At 39.1% G+C, this 19734-nt stretch overlaps 4 protein-coding genes and 1 non-coding gene across 6 annotated transcripts; 3 read left to right on the forward strand and 2 right to left on the reverse strand.

Moving 5' to 3' along the window:
* Window positions 1–214: 214 nt before the first annotated feature.
* On the forward strand, window positions 215–407 carry LOC118435978. Its single transcript, XR_004835094.1, has one exon. It is a non-coding gene; the product is annotated as a U2 spliceosomal RNA (small nuclear RNA).
* Window positions 408–1201: 794 nt separating this feature from the next.
* Window positions 1202–2309, forward strand: LOC110850089. The gene is made up of 3 exons (XM_022097573.2): window positions 1202–1489; window positions 1777–1948; window positions 2033–2309. Exons 1-3 carry the CDS (start codon window positions 1407–1409, stop codon window positions 2198–2200), a joined length of 423 nt encoding a protein of 140 aa, XP_021953265.1. The 5' UTR covers window positions 1202–1406; the 3' UTR covers window positions 2201–2309.
* An 871-nt stretch (window positions 2310–3180) lies between these two features.
* LOC110849650 (histone-lysine N-methyltransferase trithorax) lies at window positions 3181–11502 on the forward strand. 2 transcript variants are annotated; one of them, XM_022097081.2, is made up of 9 exons: window positions 3181–3545; window positions 3628–3726; window positions 3827–3941; window positions 4578–8979; window positions 9062–9227; window positions 9641–9896; window positions 9970–10144; window positions 10479–10625; window positions 10704–11502. In XM_022097081.2, the coding sequence occupies exons 4-9, from the start codon at window positions 4579–4581 to the stop codon at window positions 10875–10877; spliced, it is 5319 nt and encodes a 1772-aa protein (XP_021952773.2). In that variant the 5' UTR covers window positions 3181–3545; window positions 3628–3726; window positions 3827–3941; window position 4578; the 3' UTR covers window positions 10878–11502. The 2 variants fall into 2 exon arrangements, with proteins under 2 accessions (XP_021952773.2, XP_035707672.1); XM_035851779.1 differs by having other exon boundaries at window positions 3632–3726.
* A 711-nt stretch (window positions 11503–12213) lies between these two features.
* Window positions 12214–16080, reverse strand: LOC110849616 (chitin deacetylase 8). Its single transcript, XM_022097046.2, has 7 exons — window positions 15827–16080; window positions 15301–15478; window positions 15098–15237; window positions 14530–14804; window positions 13096–13260; window positions 12498–12686; window positions 12214–12419 (listed from the first exon to the last, which is right to left on the reverse strand). The coding sequence occupies exons 1-7, from the start codon at window positions 16010–16012 to the stop codon at window positions 12335–12337; spliced, it is 1218 nt and encodes a 405-aa protein (XP_021952738.1). The 5' UTR covers window positions 16013–16080; the 3' UTR covers window positions 12214–12334.
* Window positions 16081–17557: 1477 nt separating this feature from the next.
* LOC110849715 lies at window positions 17558–19320 on the reverse strand. Its single transcript, XM_035852265.1, has 3 exons — window positions 19165–19320; window positions 18599–18738; window positions 17558–18529 (listed from the first exon to the last, which is right to left on the reverse strand). Exons 1-3 carry the CDS (start codon window positions 19226–19228, stop codon window positions 17636–17638), a joined length of 1098 nt encoding a protein of 365 aa, XP_035708158.1. The 5' UTR covers window positions 19229–19320; the 3' UTR covers window positions 17558–17635.
* Between the last annotated feature and the right edge of the window lie 414 nt (window positions 19321–19734).

Raw genomic sequence — 19734 nt, forward strand, 5'->3', positions numbered from 1 at the left:
GAAATTTTAAATTACCTCAAATATTTCCGTAACTACTGAATAACTTGAAATTTTTAATGCACACATTGAATATCAGGGACTAGTGGGACCTAAAAAGGTACAAATTTAGACCGTAAAATTGATTTTTATTCGGAAATTTTAATCGGAAAAAGTGTACACCGTTTGTGTTCAGGTAAGTTGAGGTAGGCAAGGAAAAAGGTGGACTGACTGGGGTATCGCTTCTCGGCCTTTTGGCTAAGATCAAAGTGTAGTATCTGTTCTTATCAGCTTAATATCTGATACGAAGGTCATTGACCTTCCAGTATATTAAACTGATTTTTGGAACTGGGATGGGGTCGTGAAGCTTGCTTCCGCCCGTCCACGGGTCGGCCTGGCATTGCAGTACAGTCAGGATCGGCCCACCTTAAAACAATCTAAAGAAAAATTCTTAATACACAAGCTAAAACGTATTGTATGCAAATACATAAGTGTTTCTGTGTGGCTTATTTAGCAAATTTGTCCCATATCCAGATTATACGCAGAGGCACATTTACATATTTACATCTGAAAATCTTCACGTATTTTAAGTGAGACAATATGATAGAATTAACACATTAAATTTCTACACGCGACATGCTTTAATAAACGTTTGACTATACTATGTACATATTTTATGAATAGTTCTAAGCAGCTTTACCTCTACATATCTGCAACAATCACGTGGTGAAAATCTATCGTCAATGAATCTCAAGATTATGAATATTAATCAGAAAGATGCATACACGCATACTTAAGTCCATGATCTGGTAAAAGTTTTTATTGCATTTTTGCACATATCCATGTTCTTTGTATGTAAATATGTACATGATGCACGTATGCATTTATCCTCCAATACAGATATTTATGTGAAAACATTTTATGAAATAATCGATACTGATTGATTAATCCTCCACGGAAAACAACACATCCATCAAACTCTATGAAAATGTTGAATTGTTAAAGTTGCATTATGAAATTATTTTTGGCTGAAATCGTTTAATAATGCGTTGTATGTACATATGTGATACGTGATAAGTAGGTAAGCACCTCTCCAAAATACGTGCATATGTAAGTGTGCGATGATATCCATTCGTACAAACAAATCCGTGTTACCCATTAATAAAAAACATACATAATTAGCATGATATTCAGCATGACGATGATGATTTGAAACTCTAATCTTATCATGGCATGATCTTGGAATTAATAAAATTACCAATTGTTACAAATGTGCATATGAACGAATAAAAATCACGTCATTTTATCAGATACTTTATCACACCTGGAATTCCCGTCTGGACTTACATAATTTTTCCAGCCCAAAAATATAAATACATGCGTCCTTTAACTCAATCTTAATCAGTCTCGTGTCACCAAAAAGGTTCAAAATGCTGAAAAATATTATCCTCCTATTTTCCTGCCTTGCCTTAGCAGCTGCTCAATCCCAAGTGACAATTAGTTTGTCTGCGTCGTAAGTAAAGTAGATACAAGCTATATGAAATTATGTTAAACAGTCAGGCAGTTCACACAGTCCTTGTCGACATTGTAAAATTCGTAAATTCTGCAAACTTTTTAAAAAATTTGCAAATATTCAAAGGCAAATTATGTAGCTTACAAGCTTTTGTAGACTTGCTCAGATCCAAGGCGCCTTTTTATTTCGTAGAAGTTTGAAAAATTATTTTATGAAATTTACGGATTTTACAAGGTACCAATCAGCCCTGCGTTAATTGCCTGAGTATGTCACCAATTTTTTTACAGAGAATTGTTGGACTATGACGCCATTTCCGGGTGTGACACGGTAATTACGATTTTCTGTTCATCTACTTCATCCCCATCGACACAATGTGGTCAGACTGAGGAAATATCGGACGATGCGTACCCAATATTTCCGGAAAGATTCACTTTTCCATATGCCATTGGATCGGGCCAGGTACAAAAATATGCGAATTTAGATTTTTGCAGTTGAAAATTGAAGAAAATGCATCATTTGTATCATTATTTACGCATTATGTAGCAATGGCGTTTTGAACTTGTGGATAAAGATCTCCAATTCGACGACCACATCGGCACGGTCGTTATCTCTGTGGACGACTTTATGCAAACCATCAACACTGGGGATACCATGACGAGGAAGATCAATTTAAATCGACCTGGGAATCTCCATGTGAAGAGAGAAACATAATAATGCAAGAATTAAATTGAGGGTGAAGATAATTTCGTTTAGAATTTTATGATGTCTAGTTTAAAGTTTGTACATACATAAATAAAAAGGGTACCAAATAATTTCCAAATTTTGCGTCATAAATGCTTACGTTGTTTTAAAATACTTAAAAAAATATTTTCCTGAATAATCAAATCTTTCTTTTTCATCAGGAAATGCTGATCTGAAAATTCATACTTACAAGTGCGCTACTAAATAGTTTTATACCAAAATACATAAGTGCAAACTATTCCATATCAACGATAGAAATCAATTTAATCACACAAAATAAAAGGTAATATTGGTATGTAGAACCATCACAACAAATTCGCCAAATTCGTATTCGCTTACCTAAAAAGTCTTGACTTTTCTAATTCCGAAAATACAATGTTTATTTACCTATATATTTTATGAACATAGTTTAGTGTGTATTGATTTCATATTTTGCATTTCAGATTACCAGGTACTGTATTGTAAGGGTTTGTTGTTTATTGCACTGCAATATAGATACATGTAATGGGGGTATTCATTACGAGTTCGCATCTTTAGCAAAAAAGTGAATTTCGCAAGTTCGCCAAAAAATTTGGCTGGAAAAATCATGTGCGAACTTGTGCATCGTCAAGGATGGTACTGGTATTTCGTTCGCAATTTTTTTCCAAAATTATATTGTGATGCTATAACTCGAACTGAGTACCCCCAATTTACATATGCACAATCCTTGTACAAATGTATTTACTACATATATGTACATACGTGTGATGTCAAGTAGGGGAGAAAATACATGGATTCGTATATGTAAATCACGCCAAGCATACGCCGACAAGCTTGCTATATACAAAAACATAATATGCTCCCGTATAAATAACGTCACAGAAAATATTAATCTCACACATTTCATAAATTTTGTCAAAACGCTATACTATTATTTAATAGCATGAAAAAAATCGTACAACATAAAACCAACGCAACTATTAAAATGATGTCGTCCACACTGCTTCAGCCCCTTAGGGAACCATTTCATGCTCAAATTTTTGGTGCAGATTGTACTTTGGAAAATGACCGGTGAATGCAGCTTTGTTATTTTTGTATGGATTTGGGACCCTTTCATGTCCTTCTGGATCTGGATAAACGGGTTTCATTCAGCACAGCAGCCATTTCTCTTCACATTTGCCTTTTGTCATGACATGAAATATTTCCTTGGATGAGATAAATTGCATAATATTTTTAAAGATAGTGATAAAGTGGGGGGTTGGGTGTGGTCGGGGTGGCAAAAATCTAGCCGGATCGAGAATGCCTTGTTTTTGGGAGGATTTGTGATTTGATTTATGTAAGTTGTTTAGGAAAATTACGACATTGTTTATAAAGTGATTTGGCTAAGTCAATATCTAGTGATTTGTTTATGTATGTAGATAGATATTTGCAAAAAAAAAGATTGCAAACCTTTAGCAACGCTGCTAATCCTAATACGTATAAAGGTTCGGAAGTGGAGGAAATTTTGACATCTAAAGGTATAGAGAAATGAAATCAAAATAAATTAATTAGCATTTGATTTCATTCAACAAATTTACAAATATTGTGCTTTGTGTGACATCTAAATTTTATTCTTAGGATTTACATGAATCGGACAACCGTAAAAAATATAAGCGGCGTTCTTATTGTACAATTGGACTTGTAGTTTGGACAGTAAACAGATTTAGCTTGTTCATGGATGAACATTATTTGGGTGAGAGAATATAAAATTTATTATTGGATTGTAAGTAAATTGAAATACGAAATTCAGGTTTTATACCGAGGAAATTCACTAGGGCTTGGTAACAAATGTTACAATGTTGTAAAATCCGTAAATTCTGGAAACTTACACACTTTTAAAAATATTTACAAAGAAAATTAGGCCACAAACTTTTGTAAACAGATCAAAGGCGTCTTTTTATTTTGCAAAAAGATTGTATACTTATTTTACACAACTTGCGGATTTTACACGTTAAATACCAATGACTGAATTGCCCCATTATTTAGCAACAATATGACCACAATATGCAACCTCAGATTATGTACGTACATACGCAATTAGTGAATGAAATTGAACAATTTGATTATTGAATCATGATGTTTATTAATCACTTCTAAAGATCTAAAATCAGTCACTATCCGCAGAGCTTATTTGTATGTATATATCTTTTATCACTGTTTTACAAGATCCGCTATTTAATGTTAAATTCATTCACTACGTATGTAACTGCTAAATTATTCATGGAATGAAGCAGTTTTATAAAAATCGTGTTATAGATATGCAGCTGAATTGAGTTTGCCAGCAGATCTTTACGTAAAATAAAAATAAATTTGATCTAATTTTTTACAGAATGCGACGGATCCACCAATTAGACCGTGGTTACGATAAGGACGACGACTACGTGGCGGAGGAGGAGGACGAATCTGTGTCATCGTCCGACTACTCTTCCACCACGACGGACAGTACTGACTCAGAAAACGACGACGACGAGAAAAATGTTGCCAGTGAACGAAGAAATTCCCAACGTTTACAACAAAATAGCAAAACTAGTGCACAACACGATGACAAAACGAACCAGCAGAAAATAAGGACACGACGCCAAAATCAAGTGACAACTTCCAATCACAAGTCCAAACCTTTACAAAAATTTGAGCTAATGGCAGACGAGGAAAAACCGAAACGAAAGCGGGGTCGACCCCCCAAGGACCCCAATTTGGTCCCTTCGCCAACCCAAAGAGGGCGAGGACGACCTCCAGCCACAAAAAATGAGCCCAAATCACCACCTAAAAAACCGACTCCACAGCAGCAGCATCAACTCCATCCTCCATATCTTGACCACCAGCGTAATTATGACTCTAACTTATCATCCACATCAGTTACTTGCCCAAAGTGCAGAAAACCTTATGAAAATGCAGACGCCCTAAAAAATCATGCATTTTGGTGTGACAACTCGACAAGAATGACGCGCAGCAAGCGGACCGGCTCGACATCTTCAAATACGAAAAAGGTTGTGAAGCAAAATAAGAAAATTAATGACACAAATGGAGGCAATATCGACGCCGCGACAAAGCATCGAGGTCGCCCGGGCAAGGCGAAGCTAAATAATGACCCGTCCGAGTCACCACATTATGAAGAGGCGAATCAACTATCCGAGCCTACAAATGAACCAGTAATACCCAACCTTATCGACGACGAGGTTGCCGATAAGTTTGGTCTTATGCCGACGGAAGCTGATGTGGAAAACAATTCCACGCAAAAACTGGACGTTGCATCAAATGATAATAACATTGACGACGACGACGGTCCTGCAAGTTGTCCTAAGTGCCATGCGAGATATCGTAAATTAGTCAGCCTTCTGAACCACATGCCAACATGTGTCGGAAGTGGAAGTGAAGAAGAAGAGGAGGAGGAGGATGAAGATGATGAGAGCAGTGATACGCAAATGGGACAGGAGTTTGACACTGAAATTCAAGAAATTAGTGAAGAACAGGTTCGAGAAGAGATTTCACCAGAGAATGAGTCATGCTCGCCTGAGTTGTCACCAGCTCAGCTACCTCTACCTGAACGGATTCAGGATCAAGAAAGAGTTCCTTCGCCACAAATGAATTCTGCACATCATTCCCTACACCACGACACCAACTCGTTTAGAATTCAACAGCAGCAATTAGTGCAGGGCCAGCTTCAGACTCAAATTTTACCAACTCTTCCTCCCCTCCCCCAAACAATAACCGTGGGCGGAAATCTTATATCGCCTCCCTCAAATCTCCCTCAGTATGACACTGGTCAAGGGAGGCAACAACAACTGCCACAGCAATACAAAATAATGCAACAACAACAAGAAATACAGCGACAAAATCAGCAGCCGATACAACAGCCACAAATACTGCAACAACAGCAGCAGAAATTATTACTGCAACAGCAGCCGCCAGTGCAGCAACAAATATTATTACAACAGCAACACCAACAACAAATACCTCAACCACAACAGCCGCCCCCACAGATATTATTACAACAGCAATACCAACAAGTACTACAACAACAACATCAGCACATTCTGCAGCAACAATTACTGCAACAAGAACAGAAACAACAGCAGAAACACCAAATACTATTACAACAGCAACAACAAATATTACTGCAACGGCAAAAGCAGCAGCAACAACGGCAACAGCAGCAGCAACAACAACTACATTCCCGCCTTCAAAACCAACCTCAGCCTCTACAGCAGGAAGAAATGACAACAATCCTTCAAGACACTGTCACGGGTCAATTGTATCGTATAAACATTCCTATCCCTTTTCACCAACAACAACAGCGACCAACCTGCTTTACATTGCCTGGCCAAGAATTTCAGTTACACCAGCAGAGTCACGATAATCATCCTGCTCCTCAAACAGTGCCCGTCGGTGTGGGTCAAATGCAACAGCAGCACCAGCTTCCTCATACTCATAATAATAACATAAGTCAACCACAGCCACCCGTACTCAATGCATCTCCACTACACAATCCCCTCCAGTTGCAAGATGTGTCCCCTCAATTGAACTCGATACAACTCCAGGCGCAACAACTGCAAATGAACACACACGGTCGCCAAATTCAGAACAGGATAACTTCAACTCCTCCGCCACTGTCACACAGCCTTCATTCCAACATCCCAGCTCAAATCTCCCAAATCTCACAGGCTATGAACTTCCCCCACAACCAACAAAGAACCCATGAAAATCCCACTCTATTTCATTCGAATTCCTCAACGTCCTTATCCACATTCCCATTTATGCAACGATCCTTACCAGAGCAGAGTGTAATAACCGATAATATTACAAATACCATGATCACTCAGCAACAAAGCCAGCAAATATCAACTCCGATTCAGCAACAGCATCCACTCAGTCCTGCAGTGGCTTCTTCCACAAGCAATAATGCTGGGATTTCTCTTCAGCACGTTAGATTACCACACGTATTCCAGTCCTCCTCACCTCTTTCTCAGGCTAGTGAACCCTCTGGTCCTGCTCAATATTTATCTGCGGTTGAGGCGGACGGGAATTTGTCTCTTTCCTTCGACCCAAAATTAATGCATCCATACGGTCCTCAGCCACGTTTACCACACCCACTTCAATTCGCTCAACACCAGTCGCCGACAGGGCTCAGTCTCAATACTCACCAACAGTTACAATTAGCCCAACAACGCGCTTTTCATCATACTCAGGTACAACAACTGTACCAAAATCAGTCTCTACAGCAAAATCAGTCCCCACAACAAAATCAACAGTCAAATGATCCACTAACCCAGTCGTCATTTCCAAACTGCTTTGGTCACTCTCAACCAGAACTTCCACAACATTCCATACCCAGCCAGCCGACAAAACTTGGGCCGGATGCTTCATTTCATTCGTTACCAACGGCCTCGCCAGTCGCCGGGATGTTACACCCTTCGTCTTCCGTCGCCACTGGTCGCCAAGTTAATGAAACCCAACAACCCGTGTCAGTAGAAGGAAATGTTCTCCAGCCTCAGCTTCTGAAACCGTCCCAGCTTCAAACCTATCACGAGCAGCAACAACAAATCCAACAACACGTAATGTTAGAATCTTTACAGAGGCAAGTTCAACTGCAAACTATGAGTTACAATCTTGGGTCACAAGTTCACCATCAGCAGCATTCGTCACAGCCCCATTCATCCAACCAAGTCCCCACTACCTCCTTCCAACTTCAATTCCCTTCAGGGGGAATTATACTCCAACAGAACCAAGGCATGGAAAAGTTTCGAAAAGTTTTACCCGCTACAGCATCCCACGTGCTGAGACCTATCGAGCCTAAACCAGCCCCCCAGTCTTCGGGGGAACCAGGCACGAATCATTCCCCCGGAAATCTCGCAAAATCCCACTTAGCCAATATGATTTTACAAAAGAATCAGACCCAGTTTATCAACACTAGCCAATCGGAACCTCATTTTAATACCTTCTTGGCACAAAATGTGCAACAAGCTCACCCAAACTTGAGGAAAAATCCCATCTTAACAGCGGTGGTTCGTCCAATGGAACACCCTCTGCAAAAATTATCCCATCAAATTTCTCAGATCGAGTCCACTTTCAACAGCCTGACTTCCAGTGGTGGAAATGCCACCCAAATCCAACCAAATGACGTCCCAGTATCTCGACCTGTCGATGAGTCTCTTCCAGAACCAGTGGATGACAGTAATACTCATGGTACGATTTCTCAAACTCCTACACCAATGCCGATGCCTACTATCCCTACTCCTACGGTCATGACCACCCAAAAATATACCACTGGGGAAGCAGAACGTCCACCCCTTTCAACCCTGCAAGAATCACGTCCCACGCCCCCCAACCCTGAAGAGACTCCTCCCCGTCCTCGACAAAAAAGGAAGGCCATCACCTCCACAAACTCCTCGCCGTCTAAAAGTGTCCTCAGTCCGCCCAAACCTATACAACTCACGCTAAAACGGAACGAACGAGGGGGTTCATACTCCGTCAAGCACATTAGCGAAACTAAGCCGGAGGCCAATTCCAAATTCAAGAGTTTGAAGATAAGGGCTCGCATAACTTCTGGAGAGTTGGAAGGGACAATGACGAACGTCGTGGTGGAGCCAAAAATTCACCTTATTCCGATCCCTGACCAAGATGGGGATGAGGGGGACTCGAATCTCACGATTACGGAGGATGGAGAAGGAGCAAGCTCAGTTATTCCTAGTATTCCAGTAAATTATGCGGTGCATGGGGAGACTCCAAAATTGGTAAGTGGGTGGTTAAGCTACTCAATTATTTTTTGTCGGTCATTATTATTAGAACACTTGCTCATTAAAATTTGGATTTTAGGCTTATCGAGCCGTCATCGTGTACGAAGTGTCCCATGGGAGCACTCTCATATTCCGATCGAGCGATGTTAGGGCGATTTGGTGTCAAATTTTTGAAACTGCACAAGGCATTCGGCTCAAGAGGAACCTTCCACCCATTTCCTATCCCGCGACCACCGTGTCTCTTGGTACTTATTATCAGCTCAATCTATAACTATCATACGACTTATCGCCAAAACCAGCACACTCCTAATCATTTCTCCGCTCTGGCAATTAATTTTAAAATTCTGGGTGACAAATTTTTACAGCAGTCCGTTGTAATTTTTTTAAATATGCACTCAAAATTTTGAGTCTAGGAACTAGGAAGCCTTCAGAAAAATTGGAACTCATCGAAACTGGCTATCTTAATTTAAAAAAATCATTCTATTAATCAAGCGATTGACTACAAATTTGTCATTCAGAATTTTAAAATAAATTCCCGGAGCCGATAAATTACTAGAAATGTGTCGCCTATGACGATCTTTATGATGAATCATTGCATGTGTCTTACGTTAAGTAAATACATCATCATGATAAATAATTCTTACCACGTCAATTTCAGTGCACATGTTCAACGTTCTCGGCCTGACGCATCGTGCCGTCCAGTTCTTGCTGAACCATTTGCCCCCACCAGATAAGGAGACACCCTTCAAAGGGCTTCCCCTCAGGAAGGAGATCGAGCCTGACCAAGAAAGTGGAGTGGACGCCGTAAATGAATCTGGTTGTGCTCGGACGGAGGGGTACACGGGACGAAAAGCCTTCGACATGTTTGGCTGGCTGGCTTCGAAACATAGAAAACCGTTGGAAAAAATGCCCTCGTAAGTTTCCCAGAAATATTCTTGAAAATATTTAAAATGCAAAAATTAAGTCCCTTGAGTTTTTTAAATGAAGGATGGGGGAGGAAATTTGGAAACCTATCGGACTCCCGTTAACGCAACGATACCGTAATTTGAAGGAACGGACAGAAAATACGTTGGTCGTCATGTGGTCGATAATTCATGGGAGGGGACTCTACACGCGGAGGGATATTGACAAGGGGGACATAATTATCGAATATGCTGGAGAAGTAAGTATACAAAAATGTGTACATATACTCGCTTAGAAATCCGGTATTAAAATAATACCAAGCGGGATTCATATGTTTATTATTCTACCGCCGTGGTATTGATAAGTAATACCGTGTATTTATTTAGTAATATGTAACTAAAGTTTTGCGATATCGGTAGCAAATTTTTAGCGAGCGGTATAAATGGTATAATTTTAATACCAAGCGGTAGCAACTTTAATTCTGAGAAGTCACAACCTGTGAAATTTTGCCAGATTTGTAAATACATACATATGCAATTTTCTTGGGGTTCGACATTGGCAAAATCTAAAACACTTCTGCATGATTTTTCTAGGTAATTCGCTCCCCAGTTTGTGATCAACGGGAAAAGTTTTACGAGACGAAGGGAATTGGCTGCTATATGTTCCGGATCGATGACGAATACATTATCGACGCCACCATGAAAGGAAATGCTGCCCGATTTATTAACCATTCCTGCGATGTAAGTATTTAATTTGTACGAAAAATTAAATTTTGTCACGTGTAATTAAATATTTTATGCTTTCGATTTCATTTTCAGCCAAACTGCGAGTCCAAATCGCTCCGAATGTCGGGGACCGAACGGATCGTAATTTTAGCACTGCGTAAAATATTTAGCGGTGAGGAACTCACGTATGACTACAAGTTTGAGAAGGAAGTGGACAAAATTCCTTGTGCCTGTGCGTCCAGAAAGTGTAGAAAATATCTCAATTAATTCTTAATACTCAAAAACTACTTAAATATATACCGAATTGTGTTCTAATATTCGACCACTGCCAAACAGGGTCTGATTGATTTTTGTACGATGAGATACTTATATAACTATTAGAATTAGTTACTTGTAGATGTATTTAGACAAATATTACGATAAAACAGCAATATGTGTACGTATATATTTTCAATTTTTTGAATATAAAAATGTTATTGAGACTTAAATATGTGCCTATTTATATACTTGACTGTTTTGTTTTAATTCTTATCATGAATTTTTTAACCACAGGGTAACAATGTGACTGACTGCAGATGCATGCAAATTTATATTTATTTACATACATAAGTATGCATGCACTTATTTCTTTATTATGCACAGTCGAGTCGACTAAATTTGTATACGATATAGACTGTGATATCACGAACGAGTGTGAAAGATTACGTGGCCAGATATGTATGCACTTAATAAGTAAATGCACATGTACACCCAGATATTACTTAACTAAATAATTAATTAATTAATTAATTAATTAATAATGATATAGTAATATAATGATACAGTAATATACATATGTATGTACTGAAGTATTCACATTTCTACACTCCATTGAATAAACTCATGTACCCAACTTTTAGACATGTTTTATATCCTGTGACTCACTATGTATTTACATATATATTTATCAAGTAGTTGCAACAACACATATTTTTACATAGATGAACATTACTTTATAAAAATGCATCCTTCTGTAATTAAAAAATACAAAACGTACATATGTACGGACGTTTTGCAAACAAAAAAAGGAAGACGTCGAACTAGAATATTGCACAGTAAAAATCTTTGTGGGACAGAGAAATGTAAATTTTGCCCCCTTTTAACATGCTTTCTCACAAGAGAGGAAAATTGTCCGTCCCACAAATATTATTGTTATGCAATAGCTGAATAATGCAAGTTGAACTCGTGAAAATTCATGAAAATGCAGACAACTAAAGCAGCCATTTATGTACATATGTACATAGATATTCTCTGCGATACAATTCATACTTCTAACGAATAATAAATCTTAATATCTGCTTGCTACCTACCCATTTATGACAGTTGTACCTTCGTATGTATATTAAACACTAAGGTCTAAAAGATGCTAATGCTACGATAACCGGCATACTCCGCTTACAATAATTTCGGTTAAACCTGATGATGGAATCATTAAAATCGAGACATATATTTAAAATTAGCACTAGTACTGATAAAGGAACAAATGTATTACAAACGTAACATGCCAAAATTCTCATTTCTTCACGGGATGTGAGGCATAAATGCAAAAAATGGTACAATTTGGTTACATATGTATGTATGAAATACTTTATTTTTTACGTATTAATTTATTTAGAATGATCAATCGCAGACCAGTAATAAAATCCAGTTAAATTTATGCAGTGTTAATCCGCCAATAAAAATATTTACTCGTCGAATTGGAGCAGAGTTCCCATCGGATTTCCTAACCATGGGTAGCTTTGTGGGCAGGGGTAACAAGACGACATGAATCTACATGAAAATTCATAAATAAAAAAATTAACCATCCCATAATTTCATGGGTTTTCTTAAATAATTAAATTTGCATACCGTTCCCACGTGGAGTTCTCGTATCTGCAGTTCCTCGGGAATATGCACTGTCTTGGTCGGTTGACATCTTCTTTCCAGGGCTGGAATGTGTCAATATCGGCAATACCCGTTGGTTGCTTCATCCACTCCATGGCTTGGGAAATACCGACGATATAAACATCCGGAAGACTGGTCAGATAGTCCAAGAATCTAAGCAAGAAAAATAATGGAAACCATAGTTAAGGTCAAGGTCAAGATCAAGGTCGCAGAATTTAGGTCACCGGAATATTCTGTTTGCCATGAAAGAAAATATTTATTTTTTTGCGGTCAAAATTTCTTGCACTTGTGCAAAAAACGCAAAAAATGAGTCCATTTAGAGGACAATCTCTGCAATTATGGTTCAACCATTATCAAAAAATCTGAAAGGTTTTCTGGCAGATTGTTTTCCAGAAAGCAAATAACCTCTCAGAAAAGTTTCCAAGGAATTAAGACTATTACAAAATATTGGCTCAACGGTATTAAGTAAAGTGCAAAGGGTGACCGCCTATTTCGTGCATTTCTTACAAGAAATGTGGAAAAAACGCACAAGAAATAAAATTCTATTAGATTTTCCACTTACTGAATGTAGCCTCGCTTCCTCTCGCCAAACTCTGGGATATTGTCCGGTCCGACGAGCAGGGCGGCGTGGGTGAAGATGCCAAATGGCGCCCTGTTGTTGCCTGCGGTATACTGGTCATTAAAGTTTCGCAGGAGCAAGTTGTACATGGCTGCTTGCGTCTTAGGACTGTAATTTGTGGGGTAAAAATTACATTATTAGTTAAAACAAAAACGGCAGGAGTTAAATTAACCTCTTTTCACTTAAATACGTCATATGACGTATTTTAAAAAAATGCAGAATTCTCAAAATTTCTTAAAATCCGAGTGTTTCTTTGGTATTTTGTGGAAAACTCGATGGTAAAAAGTTGACTTTTTTGGATATTTTTCTTCACACATTCTGGAATTTTTCCTATGCCGACCAATGTTAATAAACCTACAGTGCAGACTTGATATAGCCCGAGTCAGGCGTAAATCTGTTTTCAAATTAAAATTTTTAAAACTTCGAATTCTCAATTAAGAGCCTTTATTTTTCTCGCTGGTCACCAGTATTGACCATGACCATAACTTTGAAACGAGTGTATTGTTCTTCCTAAAACTCTCAGGATATTATCCTAGTAATATTAGACGCAACATATGCAAATTCCAGCCACGCGGGTGACTAGGCCTAGTCAGGAGGACCTTATATAAGGTCCTCCAGCTGAAATTTTTTTAAAAATTTTACTTCATTAGGAGCTATTACCAACGTGTCTACCAAATTTCAGCTCGATTTGACGAATTTGAAAAATTGGTATGGGTCACCCCATAGGGTTTGTCCAGGTGAAAATGTGTCCAATTTCAATTCATATTCTTCTATTGGTAGTCATTAACAACCTATGTACCAGATTTCAACTCGATTGGATACGTTTTAATAATCGGTATGGGTCACCCCCTAGGGTCCCTCCACATGAAAATTTTTGGAATTTTGCTTTGCATTCCTTCATTAGAAACCATTATCAACCTCGGCACCAAATTTCAGCTTTCTCCGGCAATTTTGAAATTTTGATGCATAATACCCCTCCCACCTATATGACCCCCACCGGTCAACCACTTGACCGATTTCGCCCATCTTCGAACTTAACTCCTCATTTGACCCATACTACATTTGTGCCAAATCTCAAGTCGATTGGATTAGCTTAACGGCAGTTATCGCAAACCAGACAGACAGACAGACGGACAGACAGACAGACAGACGGACATGACGGGTACATAAGCCCTGACTCGGGCTAAAAAGTAGGGTTTACGTGATTTTCGCCAAAAAATTCAAAACTTGGAAACTAGTTGAAATAAATATTGGGTTTTTACAGAAAATCATGGAAATTTAATTGGTTGCTACCAGATGTAGTTATGAATTCAATATCGTACTCAACGGAAATTTTAATCGAGATAAATAAAGTTGAAAGAGGTTAAAAGAGCTCACAGTGGTGTACACTCATCCAACATGGCACATGGGAAGACATCATCGCCAATCATATCGATCATGGGAAAGACCCAAAATCCCGGGTACGCTTCCACCGGGCAGGTGGGAATCTGACAGTCCTGGGTAGATTCGAAATCTGCCGTGTACGGCCAGAGTCCTGGGCGTCGCTGGTTTTGCGTTGGGCGGGAACATTCCCATAAAAAGCCACCATTAACCAGGGCAGAGTACATAGCGTCCCCGCCGACTTGGAGGAATGGAGCGCGCATGCCTTTAATCTGCGGGGGTAAATTGAGACAATGATTTTACTTGAAGAATTGAAATTATAGTTAAATCCAGTGTTTTGTTTCTGGCAGATTTGCCGCATTGTTTGCGTTGGAAAGTGCAAGAAAGCTCAAGAAATTTGCGCCATCTGGCGACGCGCCGAATAAAGTATTGTGGCGGGAAGTAGTTCCTTACGCCTTGCATTTCTTGTAGGTGAAAATAATAGCTACAGGATACCACTTTCTTGCAGTTATTTCTAACAATTGGTTACTTGCACCCGAAACACTGCTTAAATCTGATCACTTACATATTCTATTGGAACTTGAGCGAAACGAGCGAGTTGTTCGCGCTGTTGGGCGAGCTCTGCGGCCCAACCGGCTTCATTCAAGTTGGCCCAGTATCCCGTGTCGGACACGTGCGTGATGCTGTGGAGCGCGATATCGTGACCTGAAAAGCAATACGTTTTATTAAATTAGAAATATTTTTTTTTGCATGGTGTCAATTTCTCACCTCGAACCCACAAGTCGTGAACTAACGAGTAATTGGTGTACTCATGGGAAATGAAGAACGTGGCTGTGGCCGGAGCATTGTTTGGATTCAGACGAGGGACGCCATTGGGAAATAGGATTTCCTCATAAAACGGATGATTTGTGATGGTAATGGCGTCATCAAATGTGAGGAAGACCATCTGTGCAAAAAAGTTTGCAAATTAGTTGCGTAATTTTATTAGGTTAAGGCTATATGTCTAGTAATTTGAATTGAGATTTGTATGCACATAATTTGCAATTTCTAAATTGTTAGAAATCTGGTGTAAATAGTCGCACAGATATTATTTAATTTCTCGGTATTAGAGTTTCTACCGCGTGGTATTAAAATTATTCAGGTCCACAAAACTTTAATATTGAGCTATTTCTACCCGGTATCAATACACTACTTTGGTGGAGTCATATATGAATACTGCTTGGTATTATTTTAATATCGGATTTCTAAGAGTGTAAGAAGTAATGCAAATTTGATAAATTTCAACTTTTCTCACCTGTGGCAAATTAGGTCCGAATAATCCCCCTGGTGGTTCTTGCGAGCTGCATCGACAAGCTGGCGCCACACAGACGCTCGGATCGCACGGGGTCGCAGCTTTGGGCGCATTCTCATTGACGGGGACTGAGATGGTGACCGCGCAAAGGGCGGATAACAGCAAGGCGGAAAGGAACGATTTCTGCATTTTTGTTTGCAATATTTTTGCAACTTACGTATGTAAATGAGGTCGTCTTGCAGACTGGTTTAGAATGTGGATCGTTGTCTGGTTTTATACCAGTGGGTTTATTACACAACGAAATAATTCTTTGAAAATGTATCGATGAGCTTGATTGATTGACGTTGTTATCGGTGGAATTTGTAGGATTGACGCAGGAATCGAACAGGGTTTCCAAGGGTTATCGGGTTGATAAGATTAAAAACTTTAATTTGCAAAAAATCCATGTAGAAATTTCCATGAAAAACATTTTTCTACTCGTGGCTGAATAAAATATGCACTTAAAATTGCATATATGTACCTGAAAATGCCTTAACGTCATTCTAAATTCTCTTAATTGAGCAATTTACACATTGGAAAAAACACATTATGATTTGTGACAAATTGTGTGGTCAACCCTGATGTTGAGCTCAGCACGACATCATTCCGCAATCAATTATATTTATTACTTATCAGCTTACTATTTACACTGGATAATGGGAATCGAATGGTTGGGTTGACGCATTTACGTAAATAACAATTGATCGGGAGCCAGTCGGGATGGTGGGGATTAAATGCAATATGCAGATAAGCGAATGGGCGCATGGATATTTTAATAAGGTTATGATGATGGTGAAGAAGAGTTGATTAGTCTGACTGCGTGACAAAATGACGAACATCGTTTTAATTGAATTGAGATAATGCTCACGTCGGTTTGAATTCGATGTTGAACGTCGCCTGTAAATTAATTTTGGGATTATTTCTGGTTTACGTTGGATATTGATGAGACAGTTCCATTGCAGATTTACGTATGTATGTATGTAAATATGTATGCAATTCATGCTCATTTAGAGAGTTAATGACATTTACACATGCTTTGCTAATTTTTTGTATTAACGGTCCAACAGTCCAAGTACTTCTTTGACGTAGGTAAACATTATGCACTTTCAAGTTTTACATATGTAGGTTTGTGCGTACATATGTTGGTTCTTTGTATGTAAAATATGTCACGTACCGTTTACTTATTGCTACATATTCATTTATTGTCATGGAATGAATGAAGTCATGAATGAAGTTAGTTGCACTGTCAGAAATAGAAACCTGGTATAGTTACACAGGTATTAATTTCTTGGAAATAAACTTGCTACCACTTGGTATTAAAATTCTACCGGTCCGTAAAAATTTGCTACCAAATGATAAAACTTTAATAACGAGCTATTGCTGCACGGCATTCCTTATGTATCAATACCACTTTGTTAGAGCTACAAATATTATGAATATCGTTTCGTATTATTTTAATACGGGATTTCCAAGAGTGTAGTATGCATGTAAATTTAGTAATATATGAACTTTGTATGAATAATGATAGGTACATATGTAAATATGTGCACCGTCTCACAGAACAAAGGTAAGAAGCGTTATTGACTTTTTTATAAATGTTTAGCTCAATACAATTTTGGTGACCACCTTGTAAAAGATACGACAGATTGGGGCAAGATTGTACATGGACAAGGAAAAGTACCAGATCAACTTCAATCAAGATTTGTATCAAATTAGTACGCATTTTTTTATTACTTCAGGTTTAACATGTCATACATATGCCACATTCTCCCTTTAAGCGTCTGTCTTAGCCACCGCAATTTTCGAGTCTGCCGTTCCATAGTAGAGAAACCAGGCACCCTTATACCTCACCAAGCCCTCCAAAAACACCACATTTCCCACCTGTCCGACCTCCTCGTACGGTTTATCCGGCGTCATGAAGTACTCCTCCGTCCGACTGATCAGCTGTATCGGGTTGCTCGCGTTAAACAGCGCTTGCCCCGCGGAATACGTATCCTCCGGAATGTTCGGATCCCCGCCCATCGTCTCGTTGTAGTTCATTCCATTGTAAATTAGCAAGATCCCGTCCACCCCGTCCCGAATGACGGCTTGTGGACCGGGTTCGTTCAAGCGGGAATCAAAATACCCGGGTCTTGGACGGAGCACCATGGTCAAATTGTACTTGTCCGGATCTCCATCCGGACTTGTCAGCGGTGACCAGCTGATCAGGTCGCTGGACGTCGCTATGAAAGCGTTCGTGTCGCCGAAGTACATCCAGTAAAAACCGTTAATTCTTTCCGCCACGAATCTCTCGCCGACCAAGCGTGTCACGATGGCGCCCGCCTTGGACGACATGTTGACATACTGCGGACCAAAGGCGGGACCGTGCTTCGTCCAGGTGAGGAGATCGGGGGATGAGGCGACAAAGAGTCGCGCCATGTCGCCATTGTAGGCGGTGTAGGTCATGAAGTAGGTGCCCGTGGGGGATTCCACGATTCGCGGGTCTTCACACCCGCCGTCCCATTCGGCGGGGAGGGCGGCATCGTCGGCGGGATAGAAGATGGGTGTCGTCAGCCGGGTGAAGGTGAGACCATCGGTGGATATGGCGAGCCCGATGCGGGACGTGCCGAAGTGGGTGCCGACGGTGTCCTCAGCGCGATAGAGGAGGTGGAGGAGGCCGTCTTTCACCTTGAGATTGGGGGGGGGGAGGTTAGGAAATTTATGAATTTTTTGATAGAATGATTTTTATTTTCGAACCAGCGCGGTTGGATTGAAGACATCTTTTTCTTCCCAGGCGATGGGTCTGCCCTGAATGGGGCAAAGGAAGAAGGTGTCATTGCGTGGATGGAGGGTTGGATTTACGTCGTCTTGCTTAATGAAGGGGCCGAGTTGCCAGGCTGGAAAATAGATAATTCACGAAACAATGACAAAATTCACGCAGGCCTTGGTAACTTTGTAAAATCCGTTAAGTCTCTAAGCTTACAAAATCTTAGTAAATTTTACAAATATCGGTAACTAAAATTTGCTTAATTTTTTTTATAAATTTAGGGCATCATTTATTTTGTAAAATTTTGTAAAATTATTCTATGAAACTGCAACATATTTTTTTACAACTAAATTTACACGATTAAAAAAATTAAGTTTTTGTCGATTTCACAAATCGCTAGTCTGATTCGTCAGGAGAATAGTACACAATTATGCATTATTCAAATAAATAAAAATTGAGTTTCTGCATATTACTTATTTTTTTAATTTTGACAATTAATTTTGGTTGAAGATTTATATTTTTCGCTACATGTTTTACAAAATGTCAAATAACTTACCATCTTGACCCGAAGAGTAGGTCACAAACCATAGAATGGAGACCACAAGTAAATAATAATTCATTTCTTAGTAGATAGTTGTTTGGCACTCTGTTTTCCCAGAGTGGTTGAATACCTACTGTAAAGTCATTTACTCAATGAGATGTCAGAAAAATACCTATTACACAATTTCTACATATATACAATCACTAATAATCAGTCGAACCTCTGCTGAAAAAAATTTGGCACACACTGTAAAAACAGAAACAATGCTTGGGTTGATTGATCGTGTGACAAGTTTGGTCTGAACGTGACGCATGTTTACGGTTTGTGCTCTCATTTAAGGAGATCAATCATAGTTTATCCTCCATGAAAACGGATAAGGTGGTTAATTCACCTGGTTAAAATTAGCACGAGATGGAAAAACAAGCTTTCTTATCATTCTACGGTGATAAATATGTTGTTCTCAAAATTCTTAAAAAGCTAAGTAAAATGGACTCGTGTTAGATGACGTTACTTTTATAAGGACCAGGATAGATTAAAAGTAATTTATCAAAGCTATATAATCATCGGGACCATACATATGTATTA

This window comes from Folsomia candida, unplaced genomic scaffold, assembly GCF_002217175.1.
Source record: "Folsomia candida strain VU population unplaced genomic scaffold, ASM221717v1 Fcan01_Sc005, whole genome shotgun sequence".
NCBI lineage: Eukaryota > Metazoa > Arthropoda > Collembola > Entomobryomorpha > Isotomidae > Folsomia > Folsomia candida.

Coding starts and splice junctions, on each gene's coding strand:
- LOC110849715 (XM_035852265.1), bottom strand. CDS start 19,228: ATGAATTATTATTTACTTGTGGTCTCCATTCTATGGTTTGTGACCTAC. Junction 18,739..19,164: donor CTACTCTTCGGGTCAAGATG/GTAAGTTATTTG, acceptor TCTATTTTCCAG/CCTGGCAACTCGGCCCCTTC. Junction 18,530..18,598: donor TCTTCAATCCAACCGCGCTG/GTTCGAAAATAA, acceptor CCCAATCTCAAG/GTGAAAGACGGCCTCCTCCA.
- LOC110849650 (XM_022097081.2), top strand. CDS start 4,579: ATGCGACGGATCCACCAATTAGACCGTGGTTACGATAAGGACGACGAC. Junction 10,145..10,478: donor TTATCGAATATGCTGGAGAA/GTAAGTATACAA, acceptor TGATTTTTCTAG/GTAATTCGCTCCCCAGTTTG. Junction 10,626..10,703: donor TTATTAACCATTCCTGCGAT/GTAAGTATTTAA, acceptor TTTCATTTTCAG/CCAAACTGCGAGTCCAAATC.
- LOC110850089 (XM_022097573.2), top strand. CDS start 1,407: ATGCTGAAAAATATTATCCTCCTATTTTCCTGCCTTGCCTTAGCAGCT. Junction 1,490..1,776: donor ACAATTAGTTTGTCTGCGTC/GTAAGTAAAGTA, acceptor ATTTTTTTACAG/AGAATTGTTGGACTATGACG. Junction 1,949..2,032: donor ATGCCATTGGATCGGGCCAG/GTACAAAAATAT, acceptor CGCATTATGTAG/CAATGGCGTTTTGAACTTGT.
- LOC110849616 (XM_022097046.2), bottom strand. CDS start 16,012: ATGCAGAAATCGTTCCTTTCCGCCTTGCTGTTATCCGCCCTTTGCGCG. Junction 15,479..15,826: donor TCGGACCTAATTTGCCACAG/GTGAGAAAAGTT, acceptor TTTTTTGCACAG/ATGGTCTTCCTCACATTTGA. Junction 15,238..15,300: donor TCACGACTTGTGGGTTCGAG/GTGAGAAATTGA, acceptor ATTGCTTTTCAG/GTCACGATATCGCGCTCCAC.